The sequence below is a fragment of the Morus notabilis genome, unplaced genomic scaffold (assembly GCF_000414095.1).
Source record: "Morus notabilis unplaced genomic scaffold, ASM41409v2 Scaffold212, whole genome shotgun sequence".
In the NCBI taxonomy this organism is placed as follows: Eukaryota; Viridiplantae; Streptophyta; class Magnoliopsida; order Rosales; family Moraceae; genus Morus; species Morus notabilis.
The window spans coordinates 227,265-254,526 of NW_010361298.1; the positions used below are offsets into that span (position 1 = coordinate 227,265).

Here is a 27,262-nt window from a genome sequence, read left to right on the forward strand (position 1 = left end):
GGTGCTAATGAACAAGTCCTAATACAATCACTTATCACTAAATGCAATTAGTTGGCTTTCGCCGACCACCCATTTCGGATGTTTCTGCTTCTTATGCGTCCATACATTGTTGTTGTCCATGTTGCCCTTCTTGTTCTCCCTCGATATCTTCTAAGGGCAAATGGACATCATATTGTCTAAATAGAGAATCATCTCACGCGTGCATCTTAATTAAATTGTGGATCACGCAACAAGCAATTGGTATAAGCGATTGTCTTGGCATCCAATAATTGGTCATAAGCCTAAGAATTTTAAACCTTGCTTTCAAGACCCCAAAACACCTCTCTATGTAATTACGCAGTGAAGAGTGATAATAATTGAATAACTCTTATGATCCCGTTGGTTGGCCACCGTTTTTAAACTGTTGAATATGGTACATTTGACTACGAAATAATGCTAAAAAGCCTCGCGTGTTGCTGTAACCGGAATCCACAACATAATATTTTGAGTTTGGTGGCACCAAGAATTGGTTCTCTGGATCTCTCATTATCTCAGTTAACACTCTGGAATCCAAACACACTTGTTCCTCAGTTAACAACAACCTCAACAACCTTACATATTATAATCAACTGCTCATGTGAAAGGAGAGTTTCAGTTCGGTCAAAAGAGGAATTTGAGTGTTAAATTTTAATTACCATAGTATTATTAAAAGTATGTGAAATTTGAATATAAAATCGTAAAAAGAAAAAAATGAAAAAAAAAATTTGACGACAAAAAAAGGGTTAAAAGGGACTAAAATGAAAAAAAAAAATAAGTTTTAAGACTAAGGGACCAAAAAAAAATAAAGTTAGGGGTCAAAAAATGACCAGAATTAAAAAATAAATAAATTTTAGAGAAAAAGAAACCAAAACAAAAAATAAAATAAAGTTTCAGTAAAAAATAAAAAGGACTAAAATAAAAAGTAAATAAATTTTAGGGTAAAAATCCAAGAAAAAATAAGAGAAGGAACTTGAAAAAAAAAAAAGAGGAAAGGAGGAGCACTTTCGACTAAATTGGTGTTGTTTTGGTCGAAAGTGCTCAAACAATGAAGCACTTTGGCATTTCTATAATATAGATATAGATTATATAAAAAGATCAAATTAAACTAAACATTTTCACTTTTCAGGAAAAAAAAAATAACCTAATCATGATTTAAGATTGTTTTAATTATCATTTTTTATGGAATAATCAATCTTTCTCCCAATTTAATTAACTTTAAATATTTTTTAAAATAAATGTCACATCATCAATTCTGTTAGCATTATACACGAAAGTGGGTAGAGGAAGTGATTTGATCTATTTTCTATAGACAGGGAATGTTTTGAACTATTTTACAAAATTAATGGGCATTTTAAAATAGACTACATAATTCGAGAGTATTTATGAAAGAACTTATTAATTTTAATTCCATTAAAAATGTAATTAAATATTTATTAAAAAAAATGTAATTGAATAAATGAATAGCTTAAAGGGAATTGTCTATAGTCATCACCAGTAGAATATAAGTGCCAGCCAGAATGGCTTCTACTTTAATTTGTTCATATCAAAGTATTTATTGTAGGCGTGAATATATACTCTAAATTCCATCCACATCATTTCATGTTGGTTTCGCCCCCCTCCGTTTTTTATTTTATTTTTATAATCTTATATTTTAAATTAATTACATTTATCAAAATACTTTTTTCTTAATTAATTTGACACCATGAGAATTTTTTTCCTTAAATATAGTTTCTTACAATACACAGATATTAATTTATCAAATGTGACCTTCATATACACTTCTTTTTTACTTCTCCACGTTAATGTTGTCAAATGTACTACTAAATCATCAAAAGTTAAAACCCCACAATTTCAACGGCAAATGTGCAAAATACACTTAGGTCTCGTTTATTTCACCAATTCGAGTTTTCAATTCCAGTTTTGCTATGCTAAAAGCTCTCACAAAAATCATAGTTATGATTATAGAATTATGATTAAAATCACTTTAGTTTGAATTCTCATACCAAATAAACCCTAAATAATCAAAAGTTAAGAAGACGTTTGGTTAATAGATTAGAATCATGATATTAGAATTATTTTCGATTTACGTGTTTTTTTATGAGAGAAAACACTATAACGAATTATGAACTATAATTCGAATTAGGTACGAATCTCTCAACCAAACAATCCTTAAGTGTCCACTAACAGCAAATTAATCTTGACCAAATTTGCTCAAGAGAAATATATTTAAGCAAACCCCTTGAATAATATAAATAGCAGACTCAAGTAAAGAGTCATTTATTCGTCGATAATATGATAAAGTATTCCATGAAAAACAAAAGTCCGTGTGTTTGGAATACCAGAAAAGGATAATTTAATTGTAATATAAGAATATGAAAATCAATTACAATGGATTAAGTAGCAGATGCAAAAGAAGTCCCCGGGTGTGTTCATATGACAGGCGCCATATTTGCTGTTTGCTCCGTAGGCGATGGTGCATTTGCGCGTACACATGTCGTCCTTGCAATCTGGTCCCACATCATACAGCGTTTTCGGGCAAGTCTGCGCTGAAACGCTGCCTGCAATCATATCATCATCATCATCAAAACCATATCTCTACACGCAGGCACACATATATATTATCCTGTACAGATTTTCTACATCGATCACTACAAGAAAAACAGAAATACTATGTACCTCTAGAGTATCGATAGATCATGTTTTTATGTGATTTTATGCATATTTAACGGATAAAAAATTTAACTTATTAATATAATAACATACTGAAAAATATATAAAAAAAGACTTTGTGCAAGGAGGAATGGATTTATACTACCTGCTGCAATTAAAACAAGAAAAAGCAACAGAATGGCTGAAATTAAAGAGCTCTTCATTATTTGATTTTTGTTTTTTTTTTTTTTGAGATGGTGCAGGAAATAGTTGAGGCTAATGGGTTGTGGTGTATTTGTCTGGCACATTCCAGTACTATTTATAAGTTGGATGGGAGGGAAGGAGAAATCACTGCATTAAATTTTCAAATCTTAAAGAATCAACATGTAGAGGAAAATATGTACGTCATTAATTATTAGTTTCCCCCTTTTTTTCTGTGAGTATAGGATAATGATTTAAATTTTCTTACTATGGTAAAGTATCGAGAGTATTCATCACACACACGCGCACATATATATATATATATATATATATGAGAATCAACATGTAGAGGAAAATATGTACGTCATTAATTATTAGTTTCCCCCTTTTTTTCTGTGAGTATAGGATAATGATTTAAATTTTCTTACTATGGTAAAGTATCGAGAGTATTCATCACACACACGCGCACATATATATATATATATATATATATGGAAATAAAAAAAATTTAATTAAAAAAAGGCTATTAAATAAAATAATAAAAATGGACAATAGATTTAATTATATAATTAAATTTTATTTTTCTCGTCACACACCCCATATATTATATTCCTAAATTATGAACTATTTTTATTTCACAAATACATAGCAAATAATTTTTACTTGTTAATGACTATTCTAAAAAATTACATGAAGGTAGTTCAATTTTCTTTACTATTTGTTATATGAAGATTTTTTTTGGTACTGTTTGGCTTTGTTTTGTGTTCATATTTGTTTGCTAATCATTTTTTGAGCTAATCGTTTCACCTTTTGTTTCTATATTTTATAATGCAAGACAATGGGGTTTTTCCTTTTGATTCTTTTTTTTTTTTTTATAATGTTGCTTGTCCTCATGAGGTAGTATATTACTAGACTTTTGTCTGCTATCAAGTATCGAATCAACATTGAATATAATGCAACTCAACTCACATTTTTATTTTTTTTTTCATTTAACTTTTCATTTATTTTTTTCATTTTTTTGTTTCCCTATTGAAATAAAAAAATAAAAAATAAAATCTCTCCTAAAGTTTTAACAAAAAAAAAGAAGATATAATACTAAGGTGATAAATTAGTTTATGTAAGGAAGGGGGTGTGGAGAGTAAAGAGGTGGGTCGTGAAGAGAAAAAAAAAGGTGTAAATAAAACTATCCTTAATAATTTAATGAAAATAATTATGAATAATTTTAAAATAATAGGAGTGTGTAGAAAAAAAAAACTAATCATTTAAAATTATGTGGATGTGTAATTAGAAAGGGTCTTTTCTAAATCGCTATTAATTTCTCTAATTCATAATTTGAATTCAATAGAAGTACATAATTATCTGTAACTTTATGGGCGTTAAGTTACAATAATCATAATGTTCCTCTGGGGGGATGTTTCACATGGTGGAACATATGGTGCTGCGGCGCTGTGGTGCTGCGGCGCCGGCCAAAAACTGCCACAGCGTCGCAGCGCTGTATACAACCAAGTGCTGAAGCACTACGTCGCGAATAACTTCGGGTTTCTAAGCTTAATTTGATCTCGAACTTACCTAGTTTGACCCCAATTTAGAAAATCTATAAATTGGTCATTTTAGGACTAATTGGTACACATTATTCTCGGAATTTTCCAGCCACCTTTTAGAGAGAAAATAGACAGAAGCAAGGAGAATTCTATAAAAAATTCAAGAAGAATTGTTCGCGTGAAGAGTTCTTCAAGATTTATCAAGACTTTTTCTTCTTTCGTTCTTTCTTTTGAACTCTGGATATTTTTAGATTATTTGTCGTTGTTTAACTTTAGAATTATGTTGTAAATTCTTTTTTAGCTAAGAGTAATTTCAAAACCCTAGACATGGATTTTGTGATTGAATGATTTGATGTTATTTTCCAATTTCTCAATAGAAGTCATTAATGTTCTTCCAATTTAATTGCTCATGATAATTATTTTCTTGTTTTATTTAGATGTGCAACCATTTATGCATGAAAATACTATTCTTAATCTATAATTGTTTTGATTTTTTAATCCAAAGTAGCGAATTATGATCAATAATTGTGGGAGGCTTTTGTATGATTGCATGTCGAACATAATTTATGTTGAATAGACCCAACTATCTTTCTTATCAATGCTTCCATTAAATTCAATTTAGAGAGTTTGTTCTAGGTTATTTGAAGGAAAGAGAATTAAATAAATAGCTTGAGTTATTTAATGACGAATTAAGAAAATATTAAGGTAGCAGAGTTTATTGTTACTTACGGTTGATGGTTTTTATAGAAAATTAAAAATAGTACTATTTGTTTATCATAATTTCGTTGTCTAGAGGTGAAGATTGATCATTTAACCGGTTTTTATCATTGATTGTTTCTTTTACTTATTTTTAAGAATTATTTTCTTTAAATTATTATTTAATTTTTCTTAATATATTTTAAATTCCCAAAACCACTTCTCTTTATATTGGTGTTTTGTAAAATTGATAACATTTTTAATTAAGACTAATCCTCTGCGAATTTACTGATCTATAGGCTACTCACTGTCGTAATTATAGTGAGTTTAGAAGGAAGATTTGTGCCATGGTTTGAATAATGGTTCGTGGTTCGTTATAGTATTTTTTTTCACAAAAAATACACGTAAAACGAGAATAATTCTGAATTATAATTATAAATCTATGAACTAAAAGTCCACTATTTTTCTACTACTGTTTATGATTGGCGAACTTTGAATGAAAGTACGTACCTTTTCAAACAAAATAATAATAATAATAATAATAATAGTAAATACAAACAGAACTAATTTCATACTTGTTTCATATGAAACGGAAATTAATAATGCTACTCAATAATATATAGTTTATTGTAATTTGATAGTCACTGCATCATTGACTGAGGGGGCCAACTATTGGATACTTGTCGGATTTCGAGCCGCAAACTCCCGGACGATCCATTTCTATAATATAGATATAGATTATATAAAAAGATCAAATTAAACTAAACATTTTCACTTTTCAGGAAAAAAAAAATAACCTAATCATGATTTAAGATTGTTTTAATTATCATTTTTTATGGAATAATCAATCTTTCTCCCAATTTAATTAACTTTAAATATTTTTTAAAATAAATGTCACATCATCAATTCTGTTAGCATTATACACGAAAGTGGGTAGAGGAAGTGATTTGATCTATTTTCTATAGACAGGGAATGTTTTGAACTATTTTACAAAATTAATGGGCATTTTAAAATAGACTACATAATTCGAGAGTATTTATGAAAGAACTTATTAATTTTAATTCCATTAAAAATGTAATTAAATATTTATTAAAAAAAATGTAATTGAATAAATGAATAGCTTAAAGGGAATTGTCTATAGTCATCACCAGTAGAATATAAGTGCCAGCCAGAATGGCTTCTACTTTAATTTGTTCATATCAAAGTATTTATTGTAGGCGTGAATATATACTCTAAATTCCATCCACATCATTTCATGTTGGTTTCGCCCCCCTCCGTTTTTTATTTTATTTTTATAATCTTATATTTTAAATTAATTACATTTATCAAAATACTTTTTTCTTAATTAATTTGACACCATGAGAATTTTTTTCCTTAAATATAGTTTCTTACAATACACAGATATTAATTTATCAAATGTGACCTTCATATACACTTCTTTTTTACTTCTCCACGTTAATGTTGTCAAATGTACTACTAAATCATCAAAAGTTAAAACCCCACAATTTCAACGGCAAATGTGCAAAATACACTTAGGTCTCGTTTATTTCACCAATTCGAGTTTTCAATTCCAGTTTTGCTATGCTAAAAGCTCTCACAAAAATCATAGTTATGATTATAGAATTATGATTAAAATCACTTTAGTTTGAATTCTCATACCAAATAAACCCTAAATAATCAAAAGTTAAGAAGACGTTTGGTTAATAGATTAGAATCATGATATTAGAATTATTTTCGATTTACGTGTTTTTTTATGAGAGAAAACACTATAACGAATTATGAACTATAATTCGAATTAGGTACGAATCTCTCAACCAAACAATCCTTAAGTGTCCACTAACAGCAAATTAATCTTGACCAAATTTGCTCAAGAGAAATATATTTAAGCAAACCCCTTGAATAATATAAATAGCAGACTCAAGTAAAGAGTCATTTATTCGTCGATAATATGATAAAGTATTCCATGAAAAACAAAAGTCCGTGTGTTTGGAATACCAGAAAAGGATAATTTAATTGTAATATAAGAATATGAAAATCAATTACAATGGATTAAGTAGCAGATGCAAAAGAAGTCCCCGGGTGTGTTCATATGACAGGCGCCATATTTGCTGTTTGCTCCGTAGGCGATGGTGCATTTGCGCGTACACATGTCGTCCTTGCAATCTGGTCCCACATCATACAGCGTTTTCGGGCAAGTCTGCGCTGAAACGCTGCCTGCAATCATATCATCATCATCATCAAAACCATATCTCTACACGCAGGCACACATATATATTATCCTGTACAGATTTTCTACATCGATCACTACAAGAAAAACAGAAATACTATGTACCTCTAGAGTATCGATAGATCATGTTTTTATGTGATTTTATGCATATTTAACGGATAAAAAATTTAACTTATTAATATAATAACATACTGAAAAATATATAAAAAAAGACTTTGTGCAAGGAGGAATGGATTTATACTACCTGCTGCAATTAAAACAAGAAAAAGCAACAGAATGGCTGAAATTAAAGAGCTCTTCATTATTTGATTTTTGTTTTTTTTTTTTTTGAGATGGTGCAGGAAATAGTTGAGGCTAATGGGTTGTGGTGTATTTGTCTGGCACATTCCAGTACTATTTATAAGTTGGATGGGAGGGAAGGAGAAATCACTGCATTAAATTTTCAAATCTTAAAGAATCAACATGTAGAGGAAAATATGTACGTCATTAATTATTAGTTTCCCCCTTTTTTTCTGTGAGTATAGGATAATGATTTAAATTTTCTTACTATGGTAAAGTATCGAGAGTATTCATCACACACACGCGCACATATATATATATATATATATATATATGGAAATAAAAAAAATTTAATTAAAAAAAGGCTATTAAATAAAATAATAAAAATGGACAATAGATTTAATTATATAATTAAATTTTATTTTTCTCGTCACACACCCCATATATTATATTCCTAAATTATGAACTATTTTTATTTCACAAATACATAGCAAATAATTTTTACTTGTTAATGACTATTCTAAAAAATTACATGAAGGTAGTTCAATTTTCTTTACTATTTGTTATATGAAGATTTTTTTTGGTACTGTTTGGCTTTGTTTTGTGTTCATATTTGTTTGCTAATCATTTTTTGAGCTAATCGTTTCACCTTTTGTTTCTATATTTTATAATGCAAGACAATGGGGTTTTTCCTTTTGATTCTTTTTTTTTTTTTTATAATGTTGCTTGTCCTCATGAGGTAGTATATTACTAGACTTTTGTCTGCTATCAAGTATCGAATCAACATTGAATATAATGCAACTCAACTCACATTTTTATTTTTTTTTTCATTTAACTTTTCATTTATTTTTTTCATTTTTTTGTTTCCCTATTGAAATAAAAAAATAAAAAATCTCTCTATTCCTAAAGTTTTAACAAAAAAAAAGAAGATATAATACTAAGGTGATAAATTAGTTTATGTAAGGAAGGGGGTGTGGAGAGTAAAGAGGTGGGTCGTGAAGAGAAAAAAAAAGGTGTAAATAAAACTATCCTTAATAATTTAATGAAAATAATTATGAATAATTTTAAAATAATAGGAGTGTGTAGAAAAAAAAAACTAATCATTTAAAATTATGTGGATGTGTAATTAGAAAGGGTCTTTTCTAAATCGCTATTAATTTCTCTAATTCATAATTTGAATTCAATAGAAGTACATAATTATCTGTAACTTTATGGGCGTTAAGTTACAATAATCATAATGTTCCTCTGGGGGGATGTTTCACATGGTGGAACATATGGTGCTGCGGCGCTGTGGTGCTGCGGCGCCGGCCAAAAACTGCCACAGCGTCGCAGCGCTGTATACAACCAAGTGCTGAAGCACTACGTCGCGAATAACTTCGGGTTTCTAAGCTTAATTTGATCTCGAACTTACCTAGTTTGACCCCAATTTAGAAAATCTATAAATTGGTCATTTTAGGACTAATTGGTACACATTATTCTCGGAATTTTCCAGCCACCTTTTAGAGAGAAAATAGACAGAAGCAAGGAGAATTCTATAAAAAATTCAAGAAGAATTGTTCGCGTGAAGAGTTCTTCAAGATTTATCAAGACTTTTTCTTCTTTCGTTCTTTCTTTTGAACTCTGGATATTTTTAGATTATTTGTCGTTGTTTAACTTTAGAATTATGTTGTAAATTCTTTTTTAGCTAAGAGTAATTTCAAAACCCTAGACATGGATTTTGTGATTGAATGATTTGATGTTATTTTCCAATTTCTCAATAGAAGTCATTAATGTTCTTCCAATTTAATTGCTCATGATAATTATTTTCTTGTTTTATTTAGATGTGCAACCATTTATGCATGAAAATACTATTCTTAATCTATAATTGTTTTGATTTTTTAATCCAAAGTAGCGAATTATGATCAATAATTGTGGGAGGCTTTTGTATGATTGCATGTCGAACATAATTTATGTTGAATAGACCCAACTATCTTTCTTATCAATGCTTCCATTAAATTCAATTTAGAGAGTTTGTTCTAGGTTATTTGAAGGAAAGAGAATTAAATAAATAGCTTGAGTTATTTAATGACGAATTAAGAAAATATTAAGGTAGCAGAGTTTATTGTTACTTACGGTTGATGGTTTTTATAGAAAATTAAAAATAGTACTATTTGTTTATCATAATTTCGTTGTCTAGAGGTGAAGATTGATCATTTAACCGGTTTTTATCATTGATTGTTTCTTTTACTTATTTTTAAGAATTATTTTCTTTAAATTATTATTTAATTTTTCTTAATATATTTTAAATTCCCAAAACCACTTCTCTTTATATTGGTGTTTTGTAAAATTGATAACATTTTTAATTAAGACTAATCCTCTGCGAATTTACTGATCTATAGGCTACTCACTGTCGTAATTATAGTGAGTTTAGAAGGAAGATTTGTGCCATGGTTTGAATAATGGTTCGTGGTTCGTTATAGTATTTTTTTTCACAAAAAATACACGTAAAACGAGAATAATTCTGAATTATAATTATAAATCTATGAACTAAAAGTCCACTATTTTTCTACTACTGTTTATGATTGGCGAACTTTGAATGAAAGTACGTACCTTTTCAAACAAAATAATAATAATAATAATAATAATAGTAAATACAAACAGAACTAATTTCATACTTGTTTCATATGAAACGGAAATTAATAATGCTACTCAATAATATATAGTTTATTGTAATTTGATAGTCACTGCATCATTGACTGAGGGGGCCAACTATTGGATACTTGTCGGATTTCGAGCCGCAAACTCCCGGACGATCCATGAACCAGGTGTTTGGCCACCGGAGGTTTCCAAAATGGCAAAAGGTCCACCATGTTGGTTTCCGAAACGCTTGTGGTGCCGAAGCGTGATAATTTGGATCCATTTCAAACAAATTTTTTATAAAACTTTTGATAAGCACCGTAGATTATATTAATTTATATGTGAATAAATTAATCTAATTAATCTAAAAATATGATAATAAAATTTAATAATCTCGAAATTCATATTAAGAAAGTCAAAAGACACGAATCTATAAAAGAGTATGCTAATAACTTAAAATTAAGATCAGTTTATATATGACCATCAATAGATTCAATTAAAATTTATATTTTTAACGAAAATTATTAAAAATTCATATGGTATCTTGTCCCAGTCCTACATAATCTTATTACGTCAAATAAACTCCCTTAATATCTCTCCATACCAACGATGGGGATAAACTCATTCCGTTCTTAATGAAAATGACGTGTATTTTAGTTAAAGATTTCAAACTTTAATTAACTTCAGCATGAACTCATTTCGATTATTATCTTTAAATATTATCTTCTAGTATATAATACTTATATACAATATTTGAGATCATATAAATAATCGTGAAATTTTTAATCATATTTATAAAAAAAAATATTTAATATTACATGCACAATAAATGAAATCTATCTTTTATTAAATAAATAATAATATTTTTTATTATATCTCATACTTTTAAAATAACATTCTCAACACACCAGAGGTTTCAAAAAAAGCAAGAGGTACGTACTTATTTTCTGTCATAAAACTTCATAAAATTAACCACAAAATTATTATTATCTGCATCGTAGTAATTTAAAGGTAAAATGAAATTGCTTTTACTAACTATGTTTGTTGTCTAATTTCTATAGACCTACTCTATTAAGGCAATGCACATTTGCCATGTGTCAAAATTTGAGTGTCAATCCAAGTGCAATGTCCCATTGAATTTGTATTCATTCATTTATAAGCAAGCAGCCTAAAATAATGTTGGTCTCAAATAAAATACATCCAAAGAAGCTGTGGTGACCCATGATTTGATAGACGCGCGTCCAATGTATACTCGCCCTGTTTCAAACATCTACGCATGAAACGTCAATGCATTAGAGGATGGCGGAAAATGGGGGGAAAGAGGAAGAAAGGCAAAAAAAAAGGTCACGTATGAGGTCAATGGTAGACGATGAAACTCGAATTGTGAATGGGTAAAAAATTTAAGGACAGTAGGTCAGATTTTTTAATATTTAAATATGTAAAAAATCACATAAAATTTAAAAAATCTATAAATCTAACCGTTAAAAAAATTTAATTTACCGATACGTCAGCATAACAGAAAATCTCTCAAAAGTTTAAGTCTTTGACCATTTTATTGGTAGATAAGTTGATTGCTTCATTTAGCAAAAGTTGATTGGTTTTATAGGCATTGTGGAGGAGGAGAGGACACTAATACTATGTTTAGTAGGAATGAAAGAAAATATGATATAAATGAAATATGGAATTGATGGAAAATAGCAATAATGGAAAAAAATTGATTTTCTTTTATGTTATTTGGTATGAGAAGATAGAAAGAAAATGAATTTACCTTCACTTGTTTGGTATTGAAAGTTAAATTGAGAGGAAATAAAAAAATTTACTCATAAATTACTTTTATACCCTTAAATTTTTTGTTTGGATGTTGATGGAGAAAATAGTAGTTTAGTAACTTTGTTTACTTTAATTAGTTGTTCTCATTTTTCATCTCATTTTCTGTCCACTTGTGGAAAGAAGAAAAATGGTGGGACCCACATGTATTATTTTCTACTTCATTTTCTCTTCCTTTCTCTTTTCTCTCCTACCAAACAACTTACATTTCCATTTTCTCTCTCAAAATCTCTCCACCTTCTTCCTTCCTTCTGCTTTTCTTTCCTACCAAACATACTCTAACTGTTCTTTATTTTCTTTCCCTTTCCTCAATAAAAAAGACAAGAAATAAATAAAAAAAGGGTTGAACTAGCTGCAATATTCATTTATGTGGAATAGTTCCAATAGGAATAGTTTGTACCATCAAGTAATGGTGGCACGACAATTCATCCTCATTCCTTCTGTCCGTCCATAGTCTTGAGCTCGAGATCTCACTATTGGTACAACGACGTATTCTGATACCAATTGTTAAATCATATAGATTAACAATCAGCGTTTTGTGCGCATAGAATGCCTTACTCAACTCTGTCTAAAAAGAAACCAAAAGCTGTTGTGTAATAGAAAATTACGAAATAATAAAGGACACAGCGATATGGTTATTTAACGTGGCTAAAAACCCTTTCGAGAAAAAAACCACTTGTGCCGGAACACCAGCACAAAGAAAGAATCCACTATCACCCAAAACAATTATAAAACTTAGATTTACAAGAAACCTCCGAATCTTCACCAACTCCTAACTCACAGTGACTCCTCCTTGACTCATCTTCAGACTCCCCGCCTTACTCTGAGTCTTCTGCTCGTCTTCGATCCTCCTGACCTACTCCAAGCACATTGCCCGCCTTCAGTCTTCCTGACTCACTTCGAGCACCTTGATCCGCCTTCGGCTTCTCCTCGGACCTACTCCGGATCCTCACAAAAGATGCATACAACAGGGTTGAGAGACGCAAATAAGCCTAAGGAAAGTTCTGGTTTTTCTCTCACACTAAAGCATAATAGAAGCACTCAAATTTTCTCTCACAAATAAAACACTTAGGAAATAAATCAGTGCTCTCTAACTCTCAAAGGTTTGAATAAGACCTATTTAAATACTGAACCCAGATATGAGAGAAGTCTAGGGTCTCTCCACTCAGAGTTGAGATTTGATTGTGATCTTCATGATTGAATTGCTTCATTAAAACTAGGTGCCATTGTGTGAACAGAAAGTTTGAACCTGCAACTGTCAAAACAATCTGGACAGACAACTCGTGATTTGTTAACAAAAATGGATTCAATCAAAATCTGAGATTGAATAGAAAAATCCTGAATGAAATGTCCAAATAAACGCAATCAAGAAATGAATTGATCCTTAATGAACCTAGACCCAATTATGCTTCAGGATCGAAACCACAAAAACCAAAATCACAAAAGTTTACCAAAAATAGATGAGATAAATTTGTGATAAGCAAATAAAAAATATTATCTCATAAAAATGACAACTTTATCCTACAAATAATATGAATATAGTCCTAAAGTCAACCTGTGTTGACAGCCAACAAAATCTATAAATATCCAATCAAATCGGGCTATTTATAAAAACAAAATATGGAAAAATCAATCAACAAAATAAGAAACAAAAAAGTAAAAATGGCTACACTTTGTTAAATTGATTTGATACAAGGATGACAATAAATCAAGCACAAATCCCACGCCAAGCATAAATGCCACAAGGAAAGATTTGTGCCACATAGGGCTAAAATTCTAACACTTTCAAATTTTAATTATGAAGAGAAACACAATTTCTCTGTTTCTTAAGAAATCCAAAGATGCTAAAAATAAATTTAAAAAGGTGCTTTATGTTTAGGGAACTTGTGCAGTAGTGAATAGGGAATGTCTTTTTTAATTGGAAGAAATTGTTATTTTGACTGCTAAATTAAGATTTAATGATTTGATCTGTGACTATTCACGTTATAAATATTTACAATGTGTTACATAGAACTATTGTAATCACATATCAATTATTAAAACTTAAAAAGATAAAAATAAAATAAAATACTTAAATGAAATTTACAATTCTGAAAGAAATTTTAAATTTTTCTTTAGAAAAGTTTTTTTTTTTTTTTTTTTTTTTTTTTTTTTAAATTTTTAAAAAAATTTTTAATTTTTTTTTTAAAAAATTTTTTTAAAAAGCCATATTTTTTAATTTTGCTAGTAAGTCTTTTTTACGGAGCTAAAGTTTTGGTTAAAGGTGGTAAATGACATGATAGTAAACTGAAACCAACACGAAATTAGCATTGTATGAATTAAATTGTAATATTTTTAATTTGGTAATTTCTTAAATTAAGAGATTTAATAGTATGAGATCTTCTCTGGTACGCTAACATATCGATATGTTAGATTTTTTATTTGTTATATCTGTATAAAATCACGTAAAAATTTAAAGATATACAAATATAATAATTAAACAAATTTGACCTAACGGTACACTAGGCGTATCAGAAAATCTCTATAATAGTATTAGGTAACTTTATTATAACTTATAGTTGTATAGAGAACGAAATTAGAATATGCAGATGCTTCGTCCAATCATGTCAAATCTTCATGTTCTCCTGTTGCTTATATTTCTTATTTAACCTTTAGACCACGTTCATTTTATTAATTCGAGTTTGATTATAATAAAAATTTATTTAAAACAGTCACATTTAATTTTTTATTACAGTAAAAAATATTTACATAAAATCACATTTTAACTCAAATTAAAAACTTGGGCCCGTTTAGTTCGCTGATTTGAGTTTTTAATTCGAATTGAGATGTGATTTTATGTGAGAGCTTTTTACTGTAGCAAAAAAGTTAGATTTGATTGTTTGTGAGAGCTTTTTACTGTAGCAAAACTCAAATTTTAAACTCGAATCAGCGAAATAAATAGGACCTAAATTAACAAACTAAATGAGCTCATAATATAATTAATAAATAGAGAGTCAGAGTGCCAAAAACTGCCGCACTAAACAAATAATAATAATAATAACAAACAGAACCCTACCAAATACCCTTGAGAAAAAGAAAATCAATGCATCCCATATGTGAGTTCACTTTATTGATTTGAGTTTAAAATTTAAGTTTTATTACAGTAAATTTTTTTTAAAAATAATCACATTTAATTTTTTTATTATAATGAAAAACTCTCATAAAAAATCACATTTAAACTTAAATTATAAACTCGAATCAAGTATTTCCTTGTTTCGCGCGTAGGATACCGACAAAAGTCCCTCACAGACATTCATTTGTTCAAGTCTTATCCTAACTGTCACGTGGTCCAAACGGATAGGAACACAGTACAATCGTTCTCCTGATTTTCCTTTTGACCTCTAGAATCTTCCACGCAAACTCAGTACACCATTGGTCCGTGACGAACAGCCCGGTGATTAAACCGCTATTTTCCGAGAAAATTTGGCGTCTCTTTAAAATTTCTCGAGACCGTTCGACGTCGCCAATTGGCAGTTCTCCATCGATTTGAGAAAGAAGCTGAAAATCCGTAGATTGTCCAATCCCCTAAATTTTCTCGAGAAAAGCTTTTTACCAGATTTTCTCGGGAAAGAAAGCACTCGAGGTTGGAGCTCGTCGGCCAAGTATTTGATCGCCGATTGGGCTCCGCTCTGAAAAATTACAGGAAAGAGCAAAACAATTTCTTTTTATTAATTTTTTTTGTCAATTAGGAATTTATACCCACTTTTTAAGGGGATTTGATCGACTTAGAGGAATTCGTAGTTTGAAAAGATGACGATCGATTCGTTACCGGGAAGCTCAGGGTATTTGGATATGTATCCTGAGAGGAAAATGCGGTATTTCAAGAACCCCTTTGTTGTTGGTGTCACTGTCGTTGCTGGGATTGGGGGTCTTCTTTTTGGATACGACACTGGTAAATCTCCATTATCAATCCCTCTCTTCGCTACTTAGAAATAATATGAGTTTAGCTTTGGCTAAAAGTTTTGTCTTTTTTTTTTTAATCTGTTATCATGACATTACATGTTTAAAGTTGATTTTATCTAAATTTTCTGTGTCCATTTTGTTACTTTTTTGAAAAGAAAAAAAAAATCAATTATCGTTCGTTTCCCTATTTGCTGTTTAAACTTTTGGGATAATTTTGTTCAAAATCGATGTTATGAAATATAAGTATATATCACATTAAAATTAATTGAGACTAAAAAAGTATGTAAATTTAACAAAATTTGATTGGGATTTGAGGGTCCGAAAGTAGTTGGATTTTGTTACTGTTGTTAGTGTTACTCTTTATCATAAAGTTTTGGCTACTGCTGGAATTGATGGTGATTGGTGATCAATATAAAATAAACTACACCAATGTTAGGTGTAGAAGTAGGAACTAGTAATTAGTTTATTTTCTTATTATTTTCATCACTTTATGCACAGTTTTTCTTAAATTTCTCAAAACTATTTCAGTCCTCTACTGTTAACTTGGCTAGTTTACGCAATTTTTATTTCACACTCAATTTCCTCTCTCTTGAGAATTGGAGATTGTCTCAAAGTCTTTTCTATGAAAAGAAAATAATGATAATTAACAAAATTTGTGGACTGCAGTTAGAAATTGCATCTTTCATAATTAAGCTTAACGTGCTTCTCTTTTGCTAATAAATTCTCACACTTTTTTTTGTCTTCTCAATTGGGTTTCTTTTGAAAATGTCATCTTGTGAATATGGTAACTGCAGGTGTCATATCCGGGGCGCTTTTATATATCAAAGACGACTTCGAGGCCGTAAATCAAAGTAGTTTCCTGCAGGTACTAGTATTAACGTGTAAATCGTTTTTTTTTTTTTTGTTAAAAGTTATGAAATCTCAACATTCAATTATGAACCAAGTCCTAATTAAAAATACAATAGTTACTAGGTGTCTAGTCTAATCATAGAGAAATAAAATACAACATATAATAAGATAAACTAAACCTAATAATTAAATAAACTTAACCAAACCTGAATAATCCTAATAGATAAACATAATATTAAATTCCTTAGTTAACCAAAACTAAATATTAAAAATATTTGTAATTCTAATCTCTTTTTTAGGCTGCGAAGCAAATGTTTGATACTCTGATTACCTTTATTTATGTATTTTTTTTTTTTTTTGGTATAGATTGATCTGATTTTATAAGATGGCAGGAAACAATTGTAAGCATGGCATTGGTTGGTGCTATAATCGGAGCAGCAGCCGGGGGTTGGATTAATGATGCATACGGACGTAAAAAGGCCACTCTTCTCGCTGATATTATATTTGCTCTTGGATCAGTTGTCATGGCTGCTGCACCAGATCCTTATGTTCTTATATTGGGACGACTGCTTGTCGGCCTTGGTGTTGGTGTAGCGTCTGTTACTGCTCCTGTGTATATTGCAGAAGTATCTCCCTCAGAAATAAGGGGAGGGCTAGTGAGCACAAACGTTCTTATGATAACTGGTGGACAGTTTCTTTCCTACCTTGTAAATCTTGCTTTTACTGAGGTTAGATTTGTCTTCCTCTTTCCATTTCATTCAATTCTGTCGTTTTACACTACTTAAATGACGTATTTCACTTGAAGTAAGTATTTGCCGATGAGGAAATTATTGTATTTTAGCTACCCACTTTTTCTTTTCAGTATTCTCATACTCTTTTACGCTGGAAAAGACTTGTAGAGATGTTTTCAAAAAAAAAATTTCTATGTTATAACGCTGAAACGCAAAAGAAAATGTTGTTTATACATGTTTTTCTTCTTTTGCTAGATCAAGTTTTGAAGTGAGCTCTTTTGATTTAAACCCAGGAAAGACCTTTGGCACAGGGCTTTCACCCTCGGTTTCCCCCCCCCCTTTTGCAGTTTAAATGTTTTATTAAACTATTTTGATAGTGATTGGATGCCTGGAACTTGCTGATGGCAGTGGATGATATCTGCCTTTTTCCTTTGATTCTTCTTCTTGAATTTATCACATAATAAAAACCTAACATTGTTGTTTTAGGATGTTGTATTTCATTTTATGCAAAAGTTATTGGTAGGAAAAGAAAATAAATTTATTTACAGCTCCTTTCAGATATTTTGCTCGCATGAGATGAGAGTTTCTCAATTTTGCAGTTTTCAAGGGGCAGCATCAAGATAGAATTTCGGGCTTGCTATTATAAGATTTCGCACTGAGAAACATCAATAAGGAATCTCTTCCGTTCTTCCCTGCCTAATTTAGATAATGCATGTTGCAACGGTTGTTAATAGCATGCTATTAATTTACTGTGGTCTAAGTTCATTTCGTTGAAATTGGAATAGTAAACCTGAACATACATTTCTCTTATCTTAATAATCAGCAACATATGAGTAGGCTTGTTGAATAGTCTCGGCTACGTTTTGCGCAATACTTTTCTACTTTTGAAGGGGAAGAATAAAATAGTGGGGCATAATTTATTTTATTCTCCGATAAAATAACAAATATTCAACTTTTCAAGAGTTCACATATTATAAGTCTAGTTGGTAAATTGAATAAGATGTATTTGTTCACCATCCTTCTGTAGATTTCTCCACATTTTTTCTGATATATATATATATATATCCTTGTATTATGCATTTAAGATCTTGTCATTGATTGTAGCATTGGACAATTGGTTAGTTAATAGGGATACTTTTCTGTCTTGTACATATGATGTACCTCAGGTTCTTTGTTTTTAAAATTACAATCTTCCACTATTCTCATTTAACATTTAATCTGCAGGTTCCCGGAACATGGCGATGGATGCTTGGAGCCGCGAGTGTGCCAGCTGTTATACAGTTCTCTCTCATGCTCTTCTTGCCAGAATCACCTCGATGGCTTTTTATAAAGGTAATAAAGCACTTACACTACTACATGTCTTTTTTGTTTTATAGTTTCTGTTCTTCTGGCATTTTGTTTTTCATATATAGTCATTTTGATTTTAGATGCTATAATCTGCAGGACAAAAAGGACGAGGCAGTTTCTGTGCTTTCAAAAATCTACGACTTTCCTCGTTTAGAGGATGAAATTGATTATCTTAACTCTCAGTTAGAAGAAGAACGCCAGAAGAAAAAGGATGTTAGTTATTGGGATGTTTTTAAGACAAAGGAAATCAGACTTGCATTTATTGCCGGTGCTGGGCTCCAGGTAAGATGAACTGCTTTGGTTCTTCCGATACGCTCATTTTCAGAAATAATTTGATGTGGAAGCAAAAGAAAGAAAGAGAACCAAGAGAGAGAAGAAATAGAAGTGAGGTAGAGAAATATAGATTAGAGAGATAAAGGGAGTGTAAAGAGAGAATTCTACTGAGAGAAAGAGAATGAGAACTCAAGAGGCTTATCCATATATCCATTATCATTAATCGAAGTCTGAATTAAAGATTCAACCACTTATAGAGAAATCAAACGTAATAATTAGATAAACTCAACATGGTAAAGATAAACTAAACCAAAGTAAATAATCCTTATTGCTAATATACGTTCAAAATTTCTGACGTCTGACTAACTCCTAATCATAATTATTTTGTTACAGTTCTTACATTAGCATTTTACTTCCTTTCTACTTTCCTGCACGATCATTTTGTAATACTTGGATGGCCCAGTAGTGTGAGCATGATTTTTCTGTACTAATAATGAATGGAGCCTTATCAAAGGGGTAGCAACGATTTTCCTAATTTCGATTATGCCCTTGTTTCGTAAGTTGTTATTTCGCTCAAATGATTTAAACTATTTTCCAAAAAGGCACTGTGCTTTTATCCTTGATGATCTGGTGCTATCCTTACTATCAGCATCATCTTAGGCCATTTAAACTGTTTACTTTCAAAAGTGGGATTTAAATATGAAAATCAGGTGGCTGTTCGGGTTTGCCTATTTGAATAGATATATCGAATTTTATACTCAAACCACACCAATAAAATAAGAAGTGTATCTTGTGAGTTGTCTAATGACGAGAAAGGTGTTAGGTTGAGTTGGGAAAGTTTGGTTATCGGCACTTCTTGGTGGACTCAATTGGATGTAAGGCTCCTATACAAAAAAACTGGTCTTGGTGGGTAGTTTTGGTCCGGGCTAGCTTGCGTACAGTCAGGAATAAAAAGTTCTTTCCAATACCTGGGTTTTGGTTATACTCGGAACCCTTGCCACATTGATTAATGGTTCAAAAGGATCCTCCTAGTATCCCTCTTTTTCTTTTTGCACTATTATGATGTTACCTCAGTGTTTTGCTTATATCAAAATGTACCCTATAAAGTATGTGACGGGAATATACTATTGCTGTTTCAGTCATATAACTTATTAAGAGAGACATCCTAAAAACCCAGCCTCGTGCCGGCCCCTCGTGTGACCTGGGATTTTATGTTCATTTTTCAAGAGTGCTTAAACTACCCTTTAAAGTTTTTGAGATCTTGGTTGTGACGTACTGTGGTGCCAAGGCTTTTCGAGCTTGTTCGATAGGAGGGAAAGGTGGGAGGAGCAATATGAATGAGGAGATCAGTAGTTATTGGAGCTGTGATTGTTTGGTAGGGAAGATCAAGTGGATAGAATGGACTGGATGAACAATTAAAATTCTCCAAAGAACTCCCCCCTCGTATTTTGGATGGATTCTAACTGGACTGTAATGCACCAATAAAATGATTTCTTTCCTTTCCCTTGCATCTTTATAACGAACAAGCAAAGTGATTTTTATTTTCTGTCGTTATTTTTTCATACCAAACTTAGCATCTCTCTACAATTCTCCCGCCTTGGTTTTCTACCTTTCCCTCCTTTCTATTTTGTCTGTCTCCCCTGCCAAACAAGGCTTTAGTATTTCTGGGGCCCTTAAAGCCTGTGGGATCTTGGTTATGGGTACTATAATGTTTCTTTTCAATGAATGTGTGCAAGTAGAGAAAGGTTTTATGGTTCAGGAGCTTCTTCTGGAAAATATTGTTATGTACATGCAGATATAATGACGAGTTCTTTTGACTGTTCAGGCTTTTCAACAATTTACCGGTATCAACACAGTCATGTACTACAGCCCAACTATTGTCCAGATGGCTGGTTTCAAGTCCAACCAACTAGCACTTTTACTGTCTCTTATTGTGGCCGGCATGAATGCTGTAGGAACGATTCTTGGAATTTACCTTATTGACAAAGCAGGACGAAAGAAGCTGGCCCTCTCAAGTTTAGCTGGTGTAATTGTATCCCTTCTCATCCTCTGGGGGTCATTTTTTGCTGAATCGTCCAGTTCAACAAGTGGACTCTATGGCTGGCTTGCAGTTATAGGGCTAATGCTGTACATTGCTTTCTTCGCGCCCGGAATGGGACCTGTGCCCTGGACGGTGAACTCGGAGATTTATCCCGAAGCATATCGTGGGATTTGCGGGGGAATGTCAGCTACCGTGAACTGGGTTTCGAATTTGATTGTTGCCCAGACATTTCTTTCGGTCGCTGAAGCGGTGGGGACCGGCACTACTTTCTTGATTCTTGCTGGAATAGCTGTGATTGCGTTTGCATTTGTGGTTGCTTTTTTGCCTGAGACCAAGGGATTGACATTTGAGGAAGTGGAAAGTATTTGGAAGGAAAAGGCATGGGGAAATGGTTCAAACACTCAGAGCCTACTTGAAAGTGGGAACGAGTCATAGTTTATTATCATTTTGTTTTGTGTGATTAAAATGTTCAAGCTATGTGTTATTGTCATGTAAACCAAATCTTTGTATCTACCTTCAATCCACATAAATTATTAATTTTTGAGGGCTGTTTGGCTCGGGCTTCTTAGTTTTTTGTTATTTCTGGGACTACAAATCCTACAACATTACAGGTTTTACGTGAAACTATCAAGAACCCTAGTTAAATGTTGAAAACTTACTTTATGTGTTTTTAACATGCATGTATGTCATCAATTCTGGAATTTCTATGCTTAAAGTGAATTGTGCAACTATTTGAGCTAGTTTTGTGACACTTAAAGATATCATCATAGTAAGACTTTGTTTGTCTTTCAATTTTGGCTGCCCACGCATCAACTCAATCAGAATCTAGTGAACAGAAAATCGAGCTGATTGAACTCATTTGATTATGATAAGCCATTAAATGGGTCATGGCCACTCCGACTTCGAGCGGTCCAGTCGACCGGTCGAGCCGCGAGCGGAATACGAGTAAATCAGGCTGTCGTGCTACGTGCACCAGAAATGGTATAGTCAGTCGTGCATGCCAAATAGACTGAACTCCAGCCATCCCTCCACAGAACAACTCAAACGTGCTTAGCATAGATTCTTATGAACCAAAAATGGCTTGGACAACAGATAAGCATACAGAGAATTCATTTCATCCTTTTTTTTTCTAGGGAGATCCATTATAGCGATTGTTTATCTGTTGTTTGATTTGATTTGCTTTTTCTCACAATATAATACCAGCCACAAAAAAAAAAAAACAAAAACAAAAGGTTTAACTGTGCCGGTGGATTTTATTTTTAAACCAACATAACCGACCACAAAATACTACTGTTTTGATCACCCTTAAGTATTCTATACAATATTGACTGAATCACTAAATAAAAACTAATAGAGGTGAAATATGTAGTTATGCCAACAAATAATCACAGGTCATTCCTCTTGCCTATTTTGCTCTATAACATTACTTCTCATTATTTGCATCTTTCAACTCTCTCATTTCTGAATTTCAATCAAGCATGAGGTCTTGCATCGTCTTTTGTCTAATTTTGCCGGAACTTGTCATATAACTTGCTAAAGTCGTTTGATCATCGTTGACTATTAATCCTTGCCGATGTATTCCGGTGACCGGTATCCAATTTAACACGTGGATGGTTGAGATGGAGATACGACATCTAATCTCGACAAACGACATAACGATAATGTATTTTACAAATCTCATCCGCTCCAATGAAATGATTTCTAATTCAAATATATAAAACATTTCTTAAGTTGAAATTGATTGAAAAACAAGAGTGTGACATAAAATGACCCCCTTTACTTTTAATAGATTAGCAAGAATAGTGTTAAGACCACGGCATGAGCAGTAAAAGGTCAGTGCAAGAATGATATAATGTAAAAGCGCAAAAATGCAAAAAAAATCATCCAATAAGACCATGGCATGAGCAGTAAAAGGTTAGTGCAAAAAAAAAAACAAAAAGCGTCCAATAAAATTAGCAATCTAATCATTGCATCGAAATAGAAAAAAGAAACAATTTTTTCGTCTCTTTTTTTTTGGCTATAATATTGCTATTATTTTTTGTGTTATGTGTGTAGCTTTTCTGGACAGTCTTTTTTCTTGGTCGTTTACCCAAAACAGGAGAAAGAAGAAAAGGTCGCTTTTCCTACCACATAAAACAAAAAGATAAATATATAGTTTTTATTTTAAATATATAAAATTGTAAAATAAGTTGCATTATTGGTCGGAGAGTGACTACAAAAGAACTCTCTAGACAAATCTAAGTTGGGGTAGCACTCCCCTGCTCTCTCGTACATAATTAAGTATTACACCGCCATAATTCTGGAAAGATTACGGATATATTTATTTTACAACTTAAGTTAAAAATGTTGTAGTATAGAATTTAAGTTGTGATTTGAATTATGAAAAAAAAAATAAAACCTACGATTTTGTTTATAAATACGTTTTTATTTTAATGTGATTTTTCATCAGATCTAATAACTAGAAAAGTACATTACATATATGAAATCATATCCCAAAAGAACTCAACAGAAAAAAAAAAAAAACAATAATAGATGGATAGCTATATCTCAATTCATTGATATTTGATTGTTAATACTAGTGATTTTTTTTTTTCCATCCAAATCAGTACACATGGGGTCTCTAAAATCACAAAATAACTAGTTTCACATGCTTGGAAAGGACTTCACAGGCATTATTTTCGATATTTTGTAACCTAAGTGGCATATTCTTTTAACTTAAGGCCTAAAACGCAAAACTTATAAAAAGTTAAAGGCGGCGGTCCGCAATTTACTAATGGTGCGTTTGGTAGATAGATCTAGAATCCTGATTCAGAATCGGTGTTTGTTTATAGTGATTCTGAATCAATATTTAGTTTAGATGATTCAGAATTTGATTTAATGTCTTAAATTAATGTAAATTATGATTCTAAAACTACCACTCTTTTAATTCAAGGTGATTCAAACTCTTGATTCTGAATCATGGTTAACTGCAAATAATTCCCGCGTAATTGAAAATGTGGTGAAAATGTGATTTATTCGTGGCGTAAAACGATTGGTGTCCGGCCTGATCAACAGCATAAGAATGGTGAAGTTCAACACACTTGAGTAATTTTTTATTTATGCCTTGGGATTGTGGGGCCCACAGAGAAAGTTCGTAGTAAATGCTTTCTACCAGAAATGCTGACTCGTGTTTCCCGCTGCAATAATTGAATGAAAACGACGGGCCACGTGGGTTGTTGGGCTGCCATTGTCTTTTATTGGATTTGCTTCGCCCCAATCATGCAGGCCCTCCTGGCCCACATCCTCATTCACGTCATGCCAATCCCATATATCATATATGCATGCATTAGGCATATCATATACATAATACGATACATGATGATATAAAATGATTGTCATATTATTATTATTATTATTATTATGTGGATAAAGGACAAGACGACGTGGATGTGGAAGCGGCTGATAAGCATGATGGATAGCTACGACTGGCTATCGCATTCGCAGCCGTAAAAAACAATAATAGATGTTATCAATAAAATAAAATAAAAACACCCACATATATGATATATAGTTGAAAAATTAACTATATGAGTAGCATCATTATATAGTTATCATCAATGGCGCTATACACTACTGTTTTTTTTTTTTTTTTTTTTAAAGAGTTCTGCAATATATTTTCCTGCAAATAATAAGTGTGAGAAGCGTCAATCGGATCATAAGAGGGCCTCACAAATAAAGTATTTAGTATAAAGATTATGATTCATAATTTATTATAATATTTTTTTCATAAAAAATACACGTAAATTAAAAAAATACAGTGTATATACGTCTATGTTATATATTATTTATAGCAAGAATGCTTAATTTTGGCAAAGAAAACACCTTTTTTCTCAAACTCTAATCAAACAAATACACAAGATGGGCCCACTCACTATTTGCTTTCCAACTAAAGCAAGGATTATGCCATTTCCTTTCTTCAAGGAAGAATTTGAGCACTAGCCATTAATTTCAGTCTTAATAAAAAAAATAAAAAGAAAAGGATTATCTGACCCTTTGTCAAATTTGTCAAATTGCACTCCTCCAAGATTCTAGCTTCTGATGCATCATGTTCCCTATTTTTTTTGCAAATGACTAATAAGACTTGTGTTACGCACAATGCTTGGTCATTATATTCCAACTCAACATTTTACTAAATCAATTTGGAGTTAACTTAAGATGGCCCTAAAAATGATAGCATATTTCCAACAAACAAAACCCTATGTAAAAAAACAGAAGGGAACATTGGGATAATTAACACTTCCTTTATTTTTTTATTTATTTTTATTTTTTTTGTATATGAGAGAAATGTAAATTAATATTAGTTTAAAGGAAAATATTATGAAAAGAAAAATCCATTGCCCCGTAGACATAAACATTTGTAAAATATTGTGTACGCGAGTCTAGCTAGTATATGGAGGAACATGTCCCTCATGCCATATCTAATAATTGAAATAAAATAAAAATTAATTCTACACTTAAAATAGATCAACTTAAAAGACAAAAAAAAATCTAGATATGTACATATCACTTTTGATTTATCATCGTTGGTGCGGTTTAGTCTTTTATCACATTTTGATATAAGATTTGTTGAAACAAATGAAAGTAAGAACGTGAAATAATAAAAGATATATGAGAAATGATATCGCGGTTCGGTAAATACATACTCCGTAGGGTCGCTTAGATGATGAACAATCCACTAAGAACTCAATTTACAACTCAATAAGGACTTAAACTGATAATTAGTCATATTAATTCTTAAAATCTTCCCATAATTGTCATATGAACCTGGATGTATTCTTAGGAAGCATATGAGAATAGGCCGACTGCAATATCACATCCAAATGTCAATCATATCATCAATCACTAATTTACTAAATTTGGACCAAAAGTTGACTTTCAAAATAATTAACTTTGTGAAGTTTCCATATTAGCGCAAACTTTTCAAACTACCAAATCGAATAACTGCCAATTTAATTTCCATCAGATTTCAACTTACTAAAAATGACTAAAGTTGGCCTTCACAAAATCATATCAAAATGAATGACTTAAAACAGTTTCCAAATAATCAAAATTTTTTTAAAAAGACAAAACCAGCTGCGATAAAATCTCCAATTAGATCAATCACAAATCATGCCAAAATAATGCCAACATCAAATCCGGAGATACCAGTCATAAAAACAATACCCCAACAATTATTTCTCATAAATATAATGTTACACATCTATATATGAAGAACTATATCCAAACTCTATAAATTTACACATATACAGAGGCCAAACCACCTTAGGTGAGGGGCATATGCGCCGTGAGGCAAGGGGCTGTTGGTTCCCGAATCGAATTCGAGTGCGGAAGCGTAGTAGGAAAGGCAAAACAGCGGATCGTGTATAACAAAAATTTTCATAAAACTTTTGACATACTCTATAGATTATATTAATTTATGCACGAATAAATTAATCACATTAATTTACATGATTCAAGGATCAACCGAAAAAATACCTGGAAGCCGACTCGGATGATAACTTGAATTTCTTTGACCACGAACAGTCCTTGCTCCAAGCTTTGTGTTTAGAATACCAAAGTCTTCCACGTCAATTCCTTGATTCCACGTAGACGTGTGTGTGGGCACACGTGAGACAAAACAGGTTTCTTAAACACTCGAATTTCCACAAACACCAACGCATGCACGATGTGGAATTTGTTGGAGAAAAATATTTTGCTCTCTTTTTCCTCTATGAGAATTTCGGCCACACTCAAAAAACTAGGGCTCAATATCTGTTAAAAATTGTCTCTACAATTTTCTATCTTTCTCATATTTAAAGAGAAGAAGTCAAACTTCAAAATAGAATCAAAACCTTATCTCCAATTTTGAATTTGGAACAAAAAATCCCTCCCCCTTATCCACTTGGTGGCCGGCCACACTCTAGGGTTTTATCCCTGTGTGTGGCGCCTATATCAGATAGGGAAGGAAGAGATTTTATCCTTTATCCAGTAGTCCAATTTTAATTCA

At 31.5% G+C, this 27,262-nt stretch overlaps 1 protein-coding gene across 1 annotated transcript; it reads left to right on the forward strand.

Annotated features, from left to right (window-relative positions):
- Positions 1-15,510: 15,510 nt before the first annotated feature.
- On the forward strand, positions 15,511-21,808 carry LOC21407417 (inositol transporter 1). The gene is made up of 6 exons (XM_010099176.2): positions 15,511-15,985; positions 16,791-16,861; positions 17,238-17,573; positions 18,801-18,908; positions 19,020-19,205; positions 21,022-21,808. Exons 1-6 carry the CDS (start codon positions 15,844-15,846, stop codon positions 21,670-21,672), a joined length of 1,494 nt encoding a protein of 497 aa, XP_010097478.1. The 5' UTR covers positions 15,511-15,843; the 3' UTR covers positions 21,673-21,808.
- Positions 21,809-27,262: the final 5,454 nt, after the last annotated feature.

Bases quoted from the DNA above. Each gene is read 5' to 3' on its own strand.
- LOC21407417 (XM_010099176.2), top strand. From the start codon at position 15,844: ATGACGATCGATTCGTTACCGGGAAGCTCAGGGTATTTGGATATGTAT. The intron at 15,986-16,790 runs GTAAATCTCCAT...TGGTAACTGCAG, and splicing joins TCTTTTTGGATACGACACTG to GTGTCATATCCGGGGCGCTT. The intron at 19,206-21,021 runs GTAAGATGAACT...TTGACTGTTCAG, and splicing joins TTGCCGGTGCTGGGCTCCAG to GCTTTTCAACAATTTACCGG.